Source organism: Dunckerocampus dactyliophorus, chromosome 1 (assembly GCF_027744805.1).
Source record: "Dunckerocampus dactyliophorus isolate RoL2022-P2 chromosome 1, RoL_Ddac_1.1, whole genome shotgun sequence".
Lineage (NCBI taxonomy): Eukaryota > Metazoa > Chordata > Actinopteri > Syngnathiformes > Syngnathidae > Dunckerocampus > Dunckerocampus dactyliophorus.
Genome location: NC_072819.1, coordinates 14,825,228 through 14,846,886, shown reverse-complemented (window position 1 = coordinate 14,846,886; position 21,659 = coordinate 14,825,228). Strand labels below are relative to the sequence as shown.

General features: G+C 39.2%; 2 protein-coding genes across 3 annotated transcripts in view; one reads left to right on the top strand and one right to left on the bottom strand.

Moving 5' to 3' along the window:
• Nucleotides 1-10,921, bottom strand: part of chdh (choline dehydrogenase) — a 20,096-nt gene extending 9,175 nt beyond the window's left edge. Inside the window, exons 1-8 of one of the 2 annotated variants that reach the window (XM_054790779.1) lie at nucleotides 10,604-10,921; nucleotides 7,845-8,274; nucleotides 7,554-7,784; nucleotides 7,164-7,330; nucleotides 6,226-6,377; nucleotides 6,033-6,162; nucleotides 5,829-5,963; nucleotides 4,212-4,354 (exon numbers count right to left, since the gene is read on the bottom strand). In XM_054790779.1, the coding sequence (XP_054646754.1) occupies nucleotides 4,212-4,354; nucleotides 5,829-5,963; nucleotides 6,033-6,162; nucleotides 6,226-6,377; nucleotides 7,164-7,330; nucleotides 7,554-7,784; nucleotides 7,845-8,236 (1,350 nt within the window). In that variant the 5' untranslated portion in view covers nucleotides 8,237-8,274; nucleotides 10,604-10,921. The other variant, XR_008572774.1, reaches the window with a different exon arrangement.
• On the top strand, nucleotides 10,724-21,659 carry LOC129189271 (uncharacterized). Its single transcript, XM_054790796.1, has 9 exons — nucleotides 10,724-10,883; nucleotides 10,982-11,006; nucleotides 14,878-14,991; nucleotides 15,091-15,194; nucleotides 16,872-17,004; nucleotides 17,797-17,874; nucleotides 17,965-18,051; nucleotides 18,997-19,271; nucleotides 19,355-21,659. Exons 1-9 carry the CDS (start codon nucleotides 10,821-10,823, stop codon nucleotides 19,757-19,759), a joined length of 1,284 nt encoding a protein of 427 aa, XP_054646771.1. The 5' UTR covers nucleotides 10,724-10,820; the 3' UTR covers nucleotides 19,760-21,659.

Sequence of the window (21,659 nt, the reverse complement as noted above, 5' to 3'; positions counted from 1 at the left end):
ACTGAAGGATAATGCTGCCTTTCGCACTACCCTTGAGGAAGAGAAAGAATCAAAGGAAAATATCACTAAGCAAATGAAAAACTTAATTGACCAGATGGATCAGAATGCAGGAATGAACGATGTGATCCTCACAGGGCTGCGAATTACACCCATATATATATATATATATATATATATATATATATATATATATATATATATATCTTGTAGTTGGAACACACCCTCCGGTCACCCTTCTTGAAAAGGGGGACCACCACCCCACTCTGCCAATCCAGAGGAACTGTTCCCGACTTCCACGCAATGTTGAAGAGACGTGTCAGCCAAAACAGTGCCTCAACATCCAGAGCCTTGAGGAATTCAAGGCAAAACTCATCCACTCCCGGAGCTTTGCCACTGGGGAGCATTTTGACTACCCCTGATACCTCAGCCACGGTGAACTGTCCGCGTTTGTGTCCTAAGACTCTCTATGTGTATACTGTATATGTATATACTGTGTGTTTATGTACACTGTACATGTATATGTATATACACTCCTGATCAAAATCTTAAGACCAGTTGAAAAATTGCTAGAATTTGCATTTTGCACATTTGGATCTTAATGAGGTTTTAAGTAGAGCTACAATATGCAAAAACAAGAAGGGGGAGTGAGACAAAAAACATTTGCAACTTGTAATTTAAACAAAAAAAAACAAAAACTGAAATAGGTTGTTTATCACCTGATCAAAAGTTTAAGACAACAGGCTATAAAAGCCCAAATCTGCTCAAAATGTTCATTTTCTGTCAGGCATTCACACTGTCATGGCCTCCTGATGGCTAAAGCTAAGAAGCTTTCTCTTTTTGAACGTGGTCGGGTTGTCGAGCTGCATAAGCAAGGCCTCTCACAGCGTGCCATTGCTGCTGAGGTTGGGTGCAGTAAATCAGTCATTCTAAGTTTTTTGAAAGATACTGAGCATTATGGAACAAAAAAGTCAAGTGGTAGACCCAAAAAAATCACACCTGCGCTGAGCCGGAGAATTCGATTGGCTGTCCATCAAGACACAGGGCGGTCTTCCACCCAAATTAATGCCCTTACTGGTGCTGACTGCAGCGCAATAACCATCAGACGGCATCTGCGGGAAAAGGGTTTAAAAAACAAAAAACAAATTCAAAGACCTCGTCTCCTTCAACGCCACAAAACTGCCCGTTTAGACTTTGCCAGGGAGCATCAAACATGGGTCACTGAAAGGTGGAAAAAAGTTTTATTCTCTGATGAGAAAAAATGGAACCTTGACGGTCCAGATGGCTTCCAACGTTACTGGCATGACAAGGAGATCCCACCTGAGATGTTTTCTACCCGGCACAGTGGAGGGGGGTCCATCATGATCTGGGGTGCTTTTTCATTCAGTGGAACACTGGCGCTTCAGGTGGTGCAGGGTCGTCAAACGGCGGATTCTTACGTGCAGATGTTGCAGCGGGCATCCCTCATGACTGAGGGCCCTCGTCTGTGTGGTAACAGCTGGGTTTTTCAACAGGACAACGCTGCAGTTCACAATGCTCGCTTGACCAAGGACTTCTTCAGGGAGAATAACGTCACTCTTTTGGACCATCCTGCATGTTCCCCTCATTTAAATCCCATTAAGAACATTTGGGGATGGATGGCAAGGGAAGTTTATAAAAATGGCCATCAGTTCCAGACAGTTGATGCCCTTCGTGAAGCCATCTTCAACACTAGGAGCAATGGGCCTCATTCACGAAACGTTCTTACGCACAAATGTGTTCTTAAAGCCTTCTTACGAAGATTTTTGGCATTCACGAAACGTGTTCTTAACTCACAGTTCTTAGATCTAAGAACAAATTCTACGAACGCTCAGGAGGACTCTTACGCACAAGCAAAGCTTGCACTTTCAATGCGCAATCGCCATCATGATGGATTTTGCAACCTGCAAGTAAAATATCCCAACAATTATTTATCATCAAAACAACTAAAATATACTCCATGGATAAATATATATTCAAATCCCAATTCATCAAAAAAAAAAAGTACCAGGCTGGACATGCGCTGCGCAGAGAGAGAATGTAAAGGGACCATTAGATTTATTTGCTGAAAGCGACGAATATTTGATGTCCCGCTTAAGGCTTCAGGCTTCCCTCTCTGTTCTTGCAGGTGTTCAGTATCATCAGAATAACATCGCAATGAAACGTGGTGTGTCTATTGCGCACGGAGCACCCCCAGATAACGACATGCGCCCCCAGCCACATCTTGAGCCAGAGCACGGGGCTGCTGTATTAATTAGGCAGCGTCTAATCAAATGTAACCACAGAAAAAATAAATTGTCACACACAAACTATGTATTTTGACTTTATTTTTCCATCATTATTGTGTACATATTTTCTAGAGTTTCCGAAATGGTTTGGTTTCTGATTGATGGCCCACCTCCCGTTTCCTCCAGATCCCTCCGGGGCAGTCCAATCTTTTTTTTTTGTCTATTTTAAGTCAAACCACTTCTTTTTAACCTCTGCGGTGGTGCGTTTCTCCGTGGAAACGGCATTTATGTTTCCTGCAATGGTGCTCCATGCAGACTCTTTTTGGATGGCCTGATGACCGGTGGATACACGTGAAAATAAGGTGGTCTTGTGTTCGCTCACTCCTTGTAAAAGCACCTCTATTTCAGTACAATTGAACTTTTTCTTTCGTTTGTTGTCCAGCTGCTTCTCAGTCTTGCCCTTGCGCGTTGCCATCTCCGCCTCCAGCTGCCCGTTGCGCACGGCACATTTTTTACCTTATATAGGAAATAATAGGCGGTGACCTATGCAAATTAGGCCTCACATGCACGGGCATCGTAGATACCTAAGAACACCTGTGCGAACGTTTATCCATACTTAAGAACGTGTCGTGAATGTGGCGCAGTTTCCAACCCGCGCCTTCTTAAGTACACTTCTTAAGAAGACTTTTAAGAAGATGTTCGTGAATGAGGCCCAATGTTCCCTGACCAGATGCTCGAGCCACATGGCAAATAAATTGATCGGTAATACATTTTTTTGTTCCGAATAACAAAGCCTTTTTTACACAGCTGTATGGCTGTAGTAAGAGCATCTATGTCAGCCACGTTGGTTCTGAACTCTTAGCCAAAGATCAATTAAGAGTCATAGTGGTAAGAAACATAACCTCTTACACTGCACTTTAGCACTTGACCGGGGTAAAACAACCTCCTCCAGGTCATAAAAATGTACTTTTGATAATAAAACTACCAGAGTGGTTTCTATTAGTATCATTTAGAAGAAGAAAGAATTTGATTCACTTGTGTCACCATGTGACCTAAGGACTTTATGACTAATGATGCCATGAGAGCGCTTCCCAGGAACATTCTGCTCATTGTTTTCTGTGAATATCGCAAAGCAGCAGAGGCGGTGGTGGTAGACCCCTGAATGACACGTGAGTGTGACTGGACTGTGTATGTTAGTGTGTGTTATCTGAAAAATTGTCCACCCACACACACACACACACACACGTGCATACACACTTCCTTTACAACATCATCCATTTGCAGAGGCAGGAGAAAATCAGTGTTTTGCAAGTCTCAAGTCTTTAATCTCAAGTCTCAAGTCAGTCTCATGTCAAGACATGAAAGTCCGAGTCAATTTTCAAGTCAAGACAAGATGGGTCGGGTCAACTTTGAAGTCATCGGCTTGAAATGTTCGAGTCCTTACAAGTCATAAGCACTGTTGAGTGTCCCCCAAATAAAATACCATTTTATCAACTTAACAATCTATTCAATTTGGCAAAAACAATGAATGCATTTTGAATTATTTTATTTTTAAAATAAGACCAGTGTGAAAAGAATAGTCACAGAAGAAGAGTGCTGACATAGTGCTCAGTTTAGTCAGTGCACGGAAATGTAATCTACACACTTGTTGGTCTTAAACCTGATTGGACATTAATAGATGCATTCGATGAGGCAGATTCTGTGGGAAAATGTGTTGTCTTGCCGGAAATGGCACAATAATGATCACGTTCATTGAATACTTTGAATGGGGATGCATTTTACTCAGCACAGTCACTGAAAATCTCAAGTATTTTGAAGTCATCAGACTAAAGTGAGAGTCGATTCTTTGATGATACTCTCAAGTCCAAAGTCATCCAAATTGTGACTCGAGTCTGACTCAAGTCAAAGTTGACAAACTGGACAATTTGCATCTAGTCCACAAATAAAACTCTCTTCGCAGACTCTCACCTGATAGGCTTCTATCTTGGAGGCTACGCGCCCGTGGTCGATGACTTGCGAGGGCAGGAAATGAAATTGAATGTCGGGATGTGCAACACCCGACCGACTGCGGATGAAGCCTCCGCTCTCCAGGTGGGCTGTTGCGCCGTAACCTTGGAGAAGACACACACAATGTCAGCGGAAAAACAAATTTCAAACTCTTCAGTTAAGCTGCTTTTTCTTGATTTAGTAGGATTTGAAACAAAAAGTTACCTGTAGCAAGTAAAAGGGGACAAACAGCTTGCAATTGAACTTAAACTTGCCTGGAGTAAAAACCACACAAGCTTTTTATATTTTTGTATACCAGGGATGTCCATACCAAAAAAAATAAATCAAAGGATGCCATTTTGGTCATTTTAATTTTGTGAACAGGCTAAAACCAACTTTTAGACTTTTATTTTCAATTTTTTATGTTTTTTTTTAAATTTGTTTTTATAGTTTTCCTGTTTAATTGCATGTTTTAAATGTACCGTAGGCTAATAAAAGACAAGCTGCGGGCTTCACTTTGGACACCCCTGGTGTATACCTTGTCACAAAGGTATCAGCGATGAAACTAAAGGCGAAAGTTGTAATAACGATAAGAGAATAAAAGCAGGTAACTTATTCCCTAAACTACTACTTAGTTATATTTTTGAATGTATTTATTTATTGAGTTTAATTGATAGGGGCAGATACTAGGGGTGCTAGGAAATCTCGTGACAATTAAAACGTGACGAGATTCCTCGTTCAGAAAAAAAATCAATCAATCAATCAATCAAAAACAGCAAAATACGCAAGAAGAATATAATAAAACAATAAATAAAATGTATTAAAAGAATACTAACAAAACTGTCACGGTGCTCTTACAGTATGTGCAGTTCGGAACAAATGAGTCTTAAGTTTTGCTTTAAACAAATGTAAGTCTGTGATGGTCCGCAATTCAACAGGTAAGACGTTCCAAAGCCAAGGACCAGCTGCAGAAAAGGGCCGATCACCCCACTGTTTGTAACTGGACCGAGGGACCTCAAGCAGCTGTTGGTTGGCAGACCGCAGAGCTCTGCTAGGGCGATGAATGTTTAAAAGCTCATATACTGTAAATAAGACGGCACGGCACCATGAATTGCCTTGAAAACAAACATTAAAAATGTAAAATCAGCTCTAAAACAGACTGGAAGGCAGTGCAGAGTACACAGAACTGGAGTGATGTGGCTCTGTCTACGAGTATTTGTCAAAAGCCACGCAGCAGTATTTTGTACTTTGTTGTAAACAGTTGAGTAAAGACTGGTTTATACCAGCATACAGGGCGTTATAGTAATCAATGCGAGAACTAACGAACGCATGCGTAGCCATTTCAAGATCTCGACGACTAACAAAGGGCTTCACTTCAGCCAGAAGGCAGAGCTGGGAAAAAATATCTCCAACGACTTCTTTGTCAAAGTTCAGGTAGCTGTCAAACTTAACACCCGGGTCAGCCACAGATTTACAGTCAGGTATTGCGGCAGTGAACAAATTAGATCCAAATGCAATGCATTCAGTTTTGGACTGACTATAACAAAATATGTCTGTATGTGTGTGTGTGTGTGTGTATATGTGTATATGTGTAGTTACCAGTGAACATGGAGAGCCACTCCAGGCCTATTTTGACCATGTGGAAAGGTTTCTGGGCTTTGTAGAGTGTGATGGGCTGGGTGCACTGCTGCTGGACGTACAGCTCCAAATGATCCTGCAGGTTGCTGCCAACACCTGAAACATTTATATGAGCGTAAAGATCTCTTTCTGACTTATTATTATTCTCTATATTAAGAAAAGCACCAGGTAAGTGTTGGACCACAGGAATGCCATGTTGCTTGAGGTCATCTGCGTTTCCCACTCCAGACAACATGAGAAGCTGTGGTGAGTTGATGGCGCCGCCGCTCAAGATCACCTCTTTATCTGCAAACACCTGCAGAGCATGTGTGAGTTTGTGAATGGCACCAAAATCAAAGACCCTTTTTGCATTTTTTACCCGTTTTGACTCTCCTTTCTGCACGTATTCCACACCCACAGCTCGCCGGCCATCAAACAGGATTTTGGTGGTTAGGCAGCGCACCTCCGTCTTCAGGTTGGGTCGACCCAAGACGGGCCTCAGGTAGGCACTGGCTGTGCTCCATCGCTTCCCTGCAAAATTATTAAGCAAGAATTAGATGACGTTAAACACCTTAAGAGATCCTGGTGACATTCAGTATTTAAGATTTAAGATATTTTGGCTGTGTTGAATGAATATAGGCGGAATTTGCCAGAGTTTATTCACTTTTAAAACACTTTAGGATTGTTAGCTCTCTATAGTTACACTAAAAGCGACGTATGTTGCGATAAATGTCCCATTGAAAACCAGTGAAAATGCCATTTTTGAGTCCACATTTATCAAACGATAAACTAACACAATAACACATAACACAATTGTTTATGTCTAGATTTCAATTTGTCCACGAGCATGCAGAAAAAATCTCACCTTTTACTGTTCTCTTCAACGGTGCAGTGGGAAAGTGGGGCAAAATTGTATTTAATAGTTTTACAGCAGTTTTTGGGAAGCTGACATGGACCTCAAGTGTGAGTTTTTGCTTTCGACACTGTCAAAAAAAAACCAATGCGTGGGAACCAATGTTGCTGTCAATCATTGACCCATCTGAGGGCCTAATAATAATTTTGAAAATACTCCTTGAAATTTAATTTATTTATTTATTTATTACTAAAACACAGTGTCGTTGTGAGCACACTGGACTTTAAATGGTTTAAAAACAACAAAATATAATTTCATATAATATTAGATTTAATATATTTTTTTTTATAATAATTGTATTTATAATTTGACATAGTAAGCTGTAAAAGCAGGAAGCTGTAAATTATGCTTATATAATATTTTTACAGCAGCATTTGATAAAATTTTTTTGACAACTATTTGACCTTTAAAAATGGTCATGTCCATCCATCCCAGGCCTTCTTGTTGGTATCCGTTCATGTCCTCAGTGAAGGGGTATCCCGCCTGCTGTCCCGCCTCAATAAAAGCCTTGTGAAGAGGATGGTTGGTCTTCCCTCGGGATACGTGTAGCGGACCGCTACCGCCGCGGTACCTGCAGGGTTGTTTGTTGGTTACACTTTGTGCTTTGATTTAATCATTTAGTGCAAAACACGTGTAATTTGTTAACGTATTTTAGATGTGTTCCTCCAAAAATCCAAAACCCACTCAATAGCTCTCTAAAGAAGACAAACATAACGTCCGCTATGGAATGTTGAGGTACAACCGCAAGGAAACAGAAGTTGAGAACATTCCGAGAAACCTCTTTAGTCAAATACCTGTCTTCCCCCATCTCATGGCACTGAGCCTTCCTGAAGTAAGGCAGGCAATGGTCGTAATCCCAACCTTGCGCCCCCTCCCTCTGCCAGCGATTGTAGTCCTCGGCGTGACCACGGATGTACACCATGGCGTTGAGCGACGACGACCCGCCCCACACGCGCCCCCTTGGCCAGTACATGACTCGGTTGCCCATGTGAGCCTGAGGCAAAGTGTGGTAGTACCAGTTGTACCTGTTGGGTAGGAGAATACTGTTTTATACCGTGAGCTGAACCAACGCGTATTTGCTGTACCTGTCGTGACAAAGATTGTAGGTCAGCGCAGCTGGCATGTGGATCTTCCATGATAACCGTACGCTGCCCAGCAACATGTCCTTAGGCCCCGCCTCCAGCAGCAAAACAGACTCCTGGGCATCCTCTGTGAGGCGGTTGGCCAGGACGCATCCCGCTGACCCCGCCCCTACAATGATGTAACTGTACGATTTGTGTTGGGCTGCAGGTGACGTCGGAGTCTGACAAGGAGCTGTGGTACTGATGCATTTGTGGAGGTTGGAGGTGGAGGCGGGGCATCTGGTCCTCAGGACAAGCAGGCGATGAGGCAAACAGGTCATGAAGATCCTGCTGGAGCCCGAAAAACTCACCAATTGCCTGGTTCCCGTGAGGCCCAACATGGCCAAAGACGACATCGTGGTTCTAAGTGGACTGCTCAGCTGCAAGTGGAAACCTGAGCAAACATCATTGAACACATGCAGCAGGTATTCTTTGCGTTATTTCTTTCTGTGTTTGTGCCAAACTTCCTGTCAACAGCTGTCTGATACTGTATATCAACCTGGATTTTTTTTTTATTGTAGGTATTCGTCAAAGAACGTTAACATTAAATTTGAATATATATACAGTGGAACCCACTTATGTCAACAACTCATCTATGTGGAAAAACTCGTCAAGTCCCAGTATTACTAAACGTCGACATACACAGTCGGCAGCTTTTGTCGCCATAAAATTTGCGAACCCAAGTGATGTTCGTTTATGTCAACATGTGTTATAGTATCATTAACTTCATTGTTATCGCCAAGCAGCGTGAAAGGACAACAGCAACTGCTGTCTTGTTACATAGCATTCAATTGAACCTTGATAGAAGTCTTCCCGGCTAAGGGTCCTTCACGAAAATAGGAACATAGGGAAAGTAATAAAAATGTTACCTTCAAAGGAAAACTGCACTTTTTTGGAATTTTGCCCATCATCCACAATCCTTATGTGAGACAAGAACACATCTTTCCCTTTTTTGTGTGCTCCAGATAGTCGCCTCGTGCTGGCAGTTTTTCACTAAGAATGCACATCACTGGGATTCAGACCCTCTAAAAGCTAACTAAAAAACTGCCATCAACGCTCCATTTACATGCTGTAAATAGATACTTGATACTTGAAAATATATATATATATTTTTTTTTTAAACAAAGCAAATTATCCATCCATCCAACCATTTTCTATGCCGCTTATCCTAATTAGAGTCACTGGGTTATGCTGGAGCCTATCCCAGGTGACTTCAGGCGAGAGGCGGGTACACCCTGGCCTGGTCACCACCCAATGGCAGGGCACATATAGACAAACAACCATTCATACCTATGGACAATTTAGAGTTACCAATTAACATGTTTTTGGAATGTGGGAGGAAACCAGAGTACCCGGAGAAAACCCGCCCACGCTCGCACGGGGAGAACACGCAAACTCCACCCAGAGATGCCCAACGGAGATTCGAACCCAGGTCCTCCCGATCTCCTGACTGTGTGGCCAACATGCTAATCACTCAGCCACTGTGCGGCACAAAGGAAATTATTGTCACCTTATTTGACGTATCCTCTTAAAGTGCTCATGACACCAAACACATGTTAATCTTGTTATTTCCGCCATGAAAAAATGTTTCCATAGTAACACGCAGATGGAAATAAAAAGTCAAAAGCCCACAAGACATTCGACCGTGGAAAAGCATGCCAAGGTGGCAGTAAGTCTCCTGCTAATATGCTCAATAGTAGCCAATGGACTTGGTTTATGTTTCTTTTTAAATTTATTTTATGTTATTATTAGTGGGTTTTTTTTGTTTTTCATTATGACAAGTGATTCTCTGCCGCACCTGCCTCCCCTGACCGGATGACACTGGTAATATTGCAACTTTTTTCATCTTTACAACTTTATTCTCAATAACATTATGACTCTTTTTCTCCGTGTTCCAATGCTGTCATATCTCATCAGTCCAGCTGGCAGCATGTTGTGTTTCTGTGGGATGTTGTTACACTTTGTTCCCACGGATACCTGACCTTCTTTTAGCCATTGATGGTCACTTATTGATTTCCCAAGCGATGAATGTTTAACTAAACCTCTTTTTTCAACCCAGTCGAATCCAAATGCATTTAAAAGGACTGACCAAAGTGCCGCAATTCATAAACACTGTGTAAAACAATATTAAAATTAAGGATGCATAAAAGCAGATAAAACAGAATACACAAACAAGGACATACATGAATAAAATACGGCTGACAACTCTTCGGTATGATCAGGGTCTTCAGAACATGGAGGGTAATTAAGATAACTAAATACATATTTGTGCATCTTCAATATGTGGGTTGAGAAATCTACACCAGCGGGCTTCAGTTTCAGACTAAATTCAGTCTGCATTCTGGAATATCAAGTTACTCTCCTTAAACTGCCTAAAAATAAAAAAGAAAGTTACATAATTGTGTGTTCTGCAGCCATTTAAGGAGGGTTTTTTTTTCCTTTTTAACGTGTTTGCGTATGGAATGCAATTTCGCAACAGCTGTTCGTATCAGTGGCTAGGTCCCACTTGTGACCCACTAAAGATCTAAGTAGACTTTTAGTGCAAAGCACAAGCCGAATACTTTTGCTTTTAAATATGCAGTGTTTTTCAGTTTGCAGGAGCTTGCAGCAGAAGAGAGGCATCAATCAGTCACATACTTCATGTGTAGAACAAATCACAAAGGCGTGTGACAGTGCATGGAAACAAGATGGTAATTAATGATAAAAGAATAAATGCAGCTTACCGTTTGACGAGGCGTGAGCACAGACTGGTCGTTAAGGCTGAACGTGGGCGGAGCCTATATCGGAACTGTCACTGACAGCGTGTTGGTTTTGGTTTTTTTTTTTATCTTTGTGTGGGTTGTTTTTTTTTTTTTTCCAAGTTATGAAGATTTCTTTCCCACATAAAAGCTAACACGGAGTCTATCACCTCACTTCTGTCCACGCAGCTGAGTCATCATCATGTGGAGAGGACACCTTTTTGCCTGCTTTTATCTCGCTGCCCTGGTGACGTCACAAGACGTTGTAAGTTACTTTGTAGGTTTATCAAGTGACTACTGGTCCACTTTAAACATGTTCAATGTTCGAGTAATAATGCTTCATAATATGCCGGCTCCCCACAGACAATCGAGTGTCGTGAATATGATGGTAGGTTGTCTTCGGTTTCGTTTCTGTTTTGTGTGTGTGTGTGTGTGTGTACACTGTTATATCAAGTACTGTATATAGTACTGTACAAACACATTTTAGCCAACTGTTAGAGTAGTTGTTTTTAGCAGTGCTATATCAGCGGTTATTACTGCTATGAGTTAGAGGTGCCGCAGCTTGAGAAAAATGAAGAAGAAAAACATATTTGATTTACAAGAACAATTCTAATTCTCAACAGTGCATGGAGATCAATGATGGTGTTTGACTGTTTGACTGTTATATTTTCAAAATATCGGCCTTCAAATTTCACTTGAGTCTTCTCTGGGGCGTGCCAGACAACTCAACAGAAGCCTTGCAGCTACACTCTAAAAAGTAAAACAGTGCTCTACTCAATTTTTTTGATGAAACATTTTTTACACTAAAACATATTGAGTCAATATAAAAGATGTTTAATCTGTTACATTCGCCTAATTAATTGAGTAAAAACAATTTAAAGAATTGAGTAGATCTGGGTAATCGTTATTTTTAACCATAACCCATACATTGCGTAAATATCTTAAATATCCTAAGTCAGCGCAATTAAATTGCTATGGTAAAGATCATTCATATTTTGAGTAGATTTGGTTAAAAATGCATTTTTTTTTAACTTAAAAGTAAACTTTTGCTGCCCATTCAACATGGTCCCCTCTCAGACTAATGCTAGCTTGGTCCAATGGTATGCAAACTACAGAGCTGGTTTCAGCTGCAGATGGGTGAAGTGTCTGCAGAGGGAGCGAGGATCAAACCGCCAACCATCCACTTTTTGGAAGACCTGCTCTACCTCCTGAGCCACAGCCGCAATTAATTGAAAATTATATCAATTAAGACAAAAATACCAGTTAAAATCATAGCCATTATATTATTGTTTTCAACTCAAAAAAACACTTTTGCAATATCCAGAGATTTATAAACTAATCTCACTTTTAAATAACTGTGATATTTAGTAAGGGACTGAATTATATTTTAGAGTGTAGGGAAAAAGCAAAGGCAAAAAATATTATATTTATAAAAACGAATATAATACAGTCAAACTTGTCTATAGCGGCCACTAGAGGGAGTCTGCAAAAGTGGCCGCTATAGACAGGTGGCCTCTATGGACAGGTTGGCGTCCAGTTTGAATGTTGACCAGTAGAGGAAAAAAAAATTAAGAAGGGGGGCGTGGGGGGTGGGGAATTAATAATAATGTTGACCAGTAGAGGGCACTGTGGGACTGCGGATAAAAGTTGTACAGCACTACTAGGCTTGTTATTATCATGGTTCATGGTTCATGGTTTTAATCCTGAACATGCATATGAGTCAAACAGTAGCACATCACATAGTACAATTCACAATTTTGCATGTCCAAAAAGGAGTAGTAAGAAGCAAAGCTTATTTAATCCTACCCCTCATCAGTTTCACATCAGTTGCAATACATTTATTCACCTCTTGTTCTTCCAAGTGTACTTTGTAGGTCTACATGACAATGTAGTGCAATCATAGCCAAGGTTTTTACTTACTAAAAGGAAGCTAGAGGCTTAATAATAACTGATAGAATATATCCACCACCCACAGAACAAAGCTGTGCTAGTAATGTCTTACGCTTGTTTTTAATATTTTACTTTTTATACGGCAGAGTGTCATTACAGCTTTAGTTCATCAGAAAAGTGACGCGAAGTGACGGTGGGCGTCCCGAGCAGGAGAGCTAGGCTCAGTGCTAGCTGTGAGTTTCGAGAGAGTTGGGAAGTGTGTTTATGTTGGCGTGGATGTAAAGTTTTATGTGGAACAGCTGACAGTTTGTGTGGATCTTGTGAATGGTTGTGACTGAGCTAGGACTCAGTAATTAAAGTCTACACACGACGGATTAATTGATTGAAAAACGAAACTTTTTTGTGCATGAAGCTTCTACTTGAGTTGGTAATTTGGCCGCTATATGCAGTCAGATATTGACCAAAGGATACAAAATGGGTGACCGCTGGCCGCGTTGGACAGGTGACTGCTATACACAGGGTCTATAACATGTAAATTTTCTGCGGGGGATTTTTCAGTGGCCGCTATAGGCAGGTGGCTGTTCTATAAAGGTGGCCGCTAAGACAGGTTTGACTGTATTATCATATACAAATAAGAATATATCAATATTTGGGCTGTCAGGGACAGCACGTTAAAAGTGATAACTAATTTATTCCATTAATCACGTTAGAATTTTTAGCGCAATTAACCCATGTGCATCATGTCAAGCACATCAACAGCAGTGCGATTGCAACACCATACGTGTACTCCAACTCACAATACATGTCTCTACTCCTCCAGCGAGATGCATTCATGGACACTATGCACATATGAGTGGTCTAAATAAACAGGAAGACAAAGAAAAACAATAAGTGGATATTCTTATCACTCACTAACATAACTCTTACCGCGTAAGTACAATTTGATGCATTTAAGTACCGTATGCTCGGAAATCCCAGAAAATACATCTACACTCAGAACGTGAATTCAACTTAAATTACTTGGTGTCTTTGAATGCAACTCTTCATGGCTCATAATAACACGGTTAAAGTGTGATTCAAATGTTGTGCTACTATTAAAGAGTCATTTATCTTTTTGATCATTTACCTTTTTGTTCATAAAACACAGTAAAAATTGGCATATTTCACACATATGTGCAAATGGTGATTAATCATGATTAAGTGGAAACCTATGATTAATTTGATTAAAAAATTTTCATAATTTAACAGCCCTAATAAATATACTTTACTCCACAGTGCACAATGATAAATTATTTTGGCTTTAGTCCTGCAATATCTACTGGAGGGCTGCCAGAGGACTGTGTGTAGAAGCTTGAGAAAAATAAAGAAAAAAACATTTTAAAAATAGATCTCTCTTTACAGAATATTTATATACGTATACGTATTTGACCCACTGTCATATTATTTTAAAAGGACACCAAAGGACTTAGGTAGGGGTGCATCAGCTTTAGAAAAATATGCGTTAGGTGGCACAGCCGTATAATTGGACCCCCAAAGCAGATGCACACAAAAAGGTAAAAATAAAAAATGTACTAACAAAAAGCGCAGTAGAGTAGTGGAAAAGCGACTCAAACATAAAAAAAAAAGCAAAAGGCTAAGCACAAGCGAGGCAGGATGCAAAATACAAGGAACTCTGAACATTACATGCACAAGAGCACGGTCCAGCATCTGAGCATCTGTGTACATAGAGCTTATAAAGGCCCAAGTGGGAACACAAAACAGGTATGCAGCTGGTAGCAGCAAGTGGTTTCAACAAGGAACTCCACAAAGGGCACTGTGCAGAGAAAAAAAAAAAGCAAGCACAGCCAAACAAGCAGGGTCATGACATAAGAGTGTATTAAAGAGTATATGTTACATGTGTAATAAATACAACTGTAATTATATAGCATATAAAGATGTATCATGCATTGCACAATGATGAATTATTTTAGAGCCAAAGATAAAGACAAATCCTATAATATATATAAGAACATAATAATGGGAAATGACTTCAAAAACAACAGGAAAAATGATGAGAAAAGTTTTTTTACACGCATTATACACATTATTAATCACTGCTTCAATGCAACTAATAAATGATCAGTTTTAAGACATGCACTGTCCTAATTACTGTTTTGCTATGTCAAAGTGACCCAAGACTTTTGCAAAGCACTGGATATTGACCTAGAAATAATTGGACTCGCCACTTTACTAGCCATTACGTTGACAATACCACGTAATGTAATTTCAACATGAGCGTATGAACATGTTCTTCTTTGTTTGAACAGTTAAAAGTATCAGATATGATGTATGCGTGTGATCAGATGTACTATATATATCTTTTCCTGCAGTTTTACCCCCCACGCGTCATCGCAGTCCATCTCTGCTAGCAGATTTGAAGGTTGAGTTGGTGAAAGTGTCAGGAAAAGACATGATGAATGTAAGCTGGGCTATCAACATTGACGGTAAAGATCATTAAGTTAATAACATTCCGAAGCATGTTCCTCATAAAATGCTGTTTGTACTATTTGGTAAGGGTGTGTGTGTATCTTTTGTTGTTGCAGCCAGCATCGAATATCTGATTGGCACTCGCTTAAGGGGGGAAACTGATCTCCTCTGTGAATACACTCCACCTTTGGCCAAGGCTGACATTACTGGGTCACATCAGGTATTACTTGACCATATTTACTAGTACTAGAGCTATGTAACCATCGCAATTCCTCAAGACAATGCAGAATGCACACAGCAGAATAGGCATCAATGTGATAACAACCTTTGACTTTCTTGCAAAAGTCCAATAGTTCAAAGTTTATGTGCAACGCAAAATGCTTCTCGACACAACACAACAATTATTAAACAAAATTTAAAAATCCATTTGCTGCAGTTTACACCGGTAGTCCATTCATTTTGTTTGTTGTTTGTCGGTGGCCGAGTGGTTGGCATGTTGGCCACACAGTGAAGAGATCTGGAAGACCTGGGTTCAAATCTCTGTGTGGAGTTTGCATGTTCTATCTGTGCGTGTGTGGGTTTTCTCCGGGTACTCCGGTTTCCTCCCACATTCCAAAAACATGCATGTTAGGTTAATTGGAGACTCTAAATTGTCCATAGGTATGAATGTGAGTGTGAATGGTTGTTTGTCTATATGTGCCCTGCCATTGGCTGGCGACCAGTTCAGGGTGTACCCCGCCTCTCACCCTAAATCAGCTGGGATAGGCTCCAGCATAAGCCCGCGGCTCTAATGAGGATAAGCAGCATAGAAGATGGATGAATGGACATTTAAAAAGAATGAAAATATGTTTTTTGTAGTAAATGAATAATTACAAAATAATAAAAATAAAGTGTATGAGTAATAAATATAACATACTGTTATTTGTGTTTGATACAAATTAAATAATACATTTAAAAATATATCCTAAGCAGGTCGTCTATTTATTCTGTTCCATTTAAAAAGAATACAAATACGTTTTTCCTCATAAATAACTAGCAATAATAATAACAATATGTATGAGTATAAAAAATATAAAATACTGTTATTTGTATTTTGATAGAAATAAAATCAATAATACATTTAAAAATATATCTCACATGGGTAGTCAGGTCATTGTTTGTTATATTTGAAAATAATTAAGTTTTTTTGTAGCAAATACACAATGTTAATTAATTAATAGTGTGCACAATTAATACAATTGATAAATTAATATTTTTGTACAAATAAAATAAATAATACATTTTAAAATATAGCTCACACTGGTAGTCCATTCATTGTGTTTGTTACATTTAAAAATTATTTAAAAAAACATTAATTGATAATATTAGTAATGAATAATAATACAAACATTAAAATATATCTCACGTGATAGTCCATTTATTTTCGTTTCTTACATTTAAAAGAATGCAAATAAGTATTTTTTTAGTCCTGAAAAAAATAATCTGTCAAATAAAATTAACATATATAATAAAAATACCATTGATAATTAATAAATATACATACATATCTGCCTCACACTGGTAGTCCATTAATTCCTTCACATATTAAATGCATGCATATACCGGTAGGTTTTTTCTTGTAAATACATTTCATAAATAAATATTAATATATATATTAATATATATATATATATATATATATATATATATATATATATATATATATTTATTGTAAAAAAAAAAAGCTAAAAAGAAACAATTTAATATCATTTATAACTAATACATATAAAATTTCTTTTATGAATGTTCAATAATAATAATAAAATGAGTAATAATACTTTCTTAGTCTTAATTTTAGTAGTCCATTCAATTCTGTGTGAACTGTTATTTCACTGGAAATGTCTCTCATTCTTTGTAGAAATGGTTTCATTACTTGGTGAAAGCAAACTATGGCTCCAACTTAATCCAAGCAGCCAATCTTCCTTTGCCGCCGCAGGGCAGCGGCCCCTCTTACAAGTCCAAGAGGGTGTTCATACCTCGCCCCACACACAGCAAGTACACTTTTTCACTTTTTTTGTTCTCATTGTGTTGTCATCTTTCATTCTGGGGGGACTCAAACATGGAACATTTGTGACTCTGGTGGGGGATGCTTCCATGTCTGCAAAGTTAGCAGGCCAGTGAGGCCACTTCCTTGTTTAAATAAGATGATGTTATATGATGGGACCGTGTCATTTTTTATTCTAAGATGGGGTGAACGCTTCCATTGTGATTCATATGTGGTGGAAAAGTTGTGTTTGTTTGTATGTTAGTTAGTAAGCTACTTCCTGGTTCAACTAAGATGACATAATACAATGAATGGGACAGTATTTTTTTTTATTGGAGTGTTTGAATTGTGATTCAAACATTGAAAAATCTTTTGTTTGTCCGAGTATTAGTTAGCAGGCTACTTCCTGGTTCAAATCAGATGGCATAATGAGACAGGACCATACCATTTTTTTTACTCTAGGGTAGTTTTGTCACAATCCTGTACTCAAGACAATACCTCTCCCGCTCCGGGGTTTGGTAGAGGTTAAAAATGAAGTAGTAAATAAAGGGCAAAGTATCAAGGCATGGTATTGCTATGGTGCAATAACAACCGTTGTCATAATATTATCATGTCTGGGTGAATGTGTTCGCGGGTTCATTGGGTCAGGACATTAAATCAATAAAAACTAGCTTACAGTTTCACCAATGTTGAATTGCTGTCATCAAAAAGAGATGTAATGGATAGAAATTAGTATCTAATGTTAGATGTTTGCGTTCGTCAAAAATACAGCATCTTTTTTAAATTTTGGGTTTTGCAGGTTGTGCACCAAAGCCTACTTATTACCCCAAAGGTGAGGAAACGCTAGCTGACCTCACCACACACAGCCCCCGTTCAGGTAAGACACCACACAATCGCTCCACTCGTGCATATGTCTGATCATCATTGACTCAAATAGTTACAATAGTGCTTTTGTTGACTGCTGCAGATCCTACACACACCTTCAACAACATATTGGTGATCGTTTATTTAGGACTTGCTGTTGGCATGATCCTCACTTCTGGATGCATTTTGTGTAAGTGGAGCACCTCAATGCATACATTTTTTATTAGAAGACTCCAGAATGTATTACACAACATATACAAGTACATTTTCTCACACAGAACTCAATTTGTGTTTTCGTGCCTACTGGTGGTAGAGGGCTTTGTTGGCTCACACAGATGGGTGAGGCGGCAGGAAAGGAATTCAGACCAAAAAAAACTGCTTAGGAAACTACTAGAAATTGTTTGTAAGACACACCGATTTCACAATTAAATCACTGCTTTCTATTAAATCTAAGCAACAGTGACATCTGGTGGCCATTGTTAGGTACTTGTAGAATCACGACCGGTCCTGCATGTGGTGCACAGGAGCTTTCTTTGGAGCTACTTTTCTACTACTTTAAAATAAGAAATATGAAAATGATGCACCATATAACTATAACAGTAACTCATAATTACCACTTTGGAATTATTATTAAATTATTATTGTTTTTGTTATTGTGGAATTACAGCAAGAGTGATCCATAGAAAATGAATGAATGATTCATGCATCCATTTTGTAGACCGCTTGTCCTAGGAATGTCCTAGCGATGCTCCTGGAAAATATAAAATACAGTTATGTTATTTTATTTTGAAAGTGCTGAACTATTTCTTTTCATGTATTTTTATTAACTACACATCCATCCATCAATTTTCTTCCGCTTATCTGTGTTGGGGTCACGGGGGCGACCACCCTGTATATTTAATTTGAAAATATTTAATTTGAAAACGTACAGTCTATTCTGTTCTATTCTCGTCTATTCTACTCTATTCCATTCTATCCTGATTGGAATCCGTTCATTTTATATTTTAAGTAGTTAATTTAAGTGCTGAACTACAGGCTCCACATTCATTCAAACAAATCTGCTGTGTGTCCTATTCAAAGTTTTAACACGACCCATCAACAAATGGGAATTATGGGAATTTTCTTTTCTAAACAGATAAAAGATGCGGGAGACACGTTGCCTTTTCGCTGGGCTTTAAAAGACTGCCTACATCGGCTCGTGTTCCCGTCTCTGTCCTCATGGTGTACCCTCCTGAGAGCAGAGCCTTCCAGAAGGCCGTAATGGCATTGGCAGAGTTTCTGCAGAAGCATGCTGGCTGCAGCGTGGCGATCGACGTATGGCAGCAGGGAAGAATTGCACAGGTTGGTCCCATGCGTTGGCTGGTAGAAGAAGTCAAAGCTGCGGAACATGTCCTCATCATCTCTCCACAGGTAAGATGTCAAATTATATGATGCAAGTGATCCAAGGAGCTGATCTACTGTGTTATCATTGCATTACACTTTCCTTTTTACAGCCAAGCTACCCTGCTCCCTCCAACCTCGTCTCCACGGGACCTTCCACACCAGCTTCAGCTCACGACCTTTACCCTCTCGCCCTCAACATGGTGGCCAGCCACGCTAAGAATGCCAACGAGCTCGCTAAGTTTTGGGTGTTACAGCTAGGCAAGCACCAGGACAAGAGTTACCTGGCTCCAGAACTGAGCGCCTGCAAACGCTTTTGTTTATTGAAGGATTTAAGGAAACTCTGCAGGAGCCTGCACACTCTGAGACAAGATGGCAAGATGAGGGCAGATCTCGTCTTTGGGCCAGACAGTGGAAAGTGTACAGTGAAGTTAAGAGATGCTGTGGAAAAACTAAGTAGAGATTGTGTTGTGATTTCCAGGGAGGCTCAAGCACTCAATTCTGTCATCACTGTTTGAATATGTGGTTTATGTATGTTTTAGATTAATATGAAGATGTTACCCGAGCTATAACATATAAAAATTAGGGCTGTCAAAAATTAACGCGTTAACAGCGGTAACTCATTTATTTCATTAATTACGTTAAATGATTTTGTATTATAACGCATGGTCACCAGAGCAAGCAGGCCTCTCCGTTATGACAGCAGATGGAGTTCTACACTGTTGTTCGAAGAACAGTCAGACAGATTGTGCCGATCTTTTATTACTTCATTCGGACCTGAACACATCAACAGCAGTACAATTCCATCACCATATACTGTATGTATCTCCAACTCACACACCTCTCTGCCGTTCATCCGGGGAACGACACTTCCTCATTCTCATTTCAAGAACGCGAGATGCATTCAGGGACACTCCGAACATCACAAAAACAGCTTTATAGTGCGCGCGTGTGCGTGTATGCGAATAAACAGGACAATAAAGAAAAACGAAGTGGATATTCTTATCACTCACTTCGTAACTCTTAATTCGAATGTACAACTTGTTACATTTAAGTATGCTGGAAAATACACTGAAAACAAGTACATTTACTTGAATTGACATGATGTCTTTGCACGCAACCCTTCATTGCTCATAATAACACGTTTTAAAGTGTGATTCAAATGTTCTGCTACTATTAACTTGATTTTAGCTTCATTGACATTCAGTTCATTTGGAGCATACAAATATACGGTATATAGCCCTGTCATTTATCTTTCTGTTAATTAAATACAGTAAAAATGGGCATATTTCAGACATAGTTGCTCATTTTGATTAATCGTAATTAATTAATTTAAAAACCGATTAATCTGTTTAATTTCTTTACGCATTTGACAGCCCTCATAAAAATAGAACCATAAGATTTTCCTTGTACATGTTACTGACTAGATGCTCGTTAAGTGTCTTCCATGACCAGCACAAGGGGAAAATAACCAGTGACGTGCGGTCAGGGGAGGCAGGTGAGGCAGAACCTCACCTGTCATGAAAAATACATAAACAAATAGTAGCATAAAATAAATAAATGTTTGTTGAACTGTATTATAAATGTATCGTTTTTTAACATTTTCTTTAGTAAAAATTGCTGAATTTCCAGATTTCCTGATCAAATACAGGGAAGAAACCTATATATAAAAAAATCACAACCAGAGAGCTAAATTATTTACCTATTTACTGCGGCCGCTGTCAGTGAAGGGCCCTTGGAATTGTCCTAACTCCCCCCCCTTTATGGTGCCCCTGACTATTATTATTGCCAGTGCCTAATGTCATAGGTATGACGTTCAAATGTCATGTGGTAGGCACTTGCAGTACTCCTACATCCTGAAGGGGTGGGGGCGTGCATGAGCTGGCAGGTGCTTCTTTGTCACTGATCCTTCCACAGAGGAAAAGCCAGCGTTTTTTTTCTTTCCGCTAGCACTAGCTAGCATCAAATGAAATGCATTCAATATATTTGTATCCTCTGATGAGTGAATGAATGAATTTGCCAAGATGGAGGATTATATACCCAAACTCATCAAGAGGTGATCAGACTTTTGCAACAAAGTAGTGGAGATTTTGCTGGAGAAAAAAAGGCTGGATGTACTTCATATACACATAAAAGGTAAGAACAATGTTTTTCAGTTTATATGAAAAAAAAATGTATCTAAAAAGTGTCTGAAAACATTTTTTAACCAACGTCAATCATTCTGTTTTTTGGTTGTCCTCTTATTGAGCAACCTGTATTAACATAAAAACATAAAAAGAGTCAGTGCCTCACCAGCCATGAACATCACCGCACGTCACTGAAAATACAATAACTTATATTTTCCAAAAGTTTTTATACATTTTGTGCATTATAATATATCATTTCTTTTTTTAATACATTGTTGTATTTGTTGCTCTA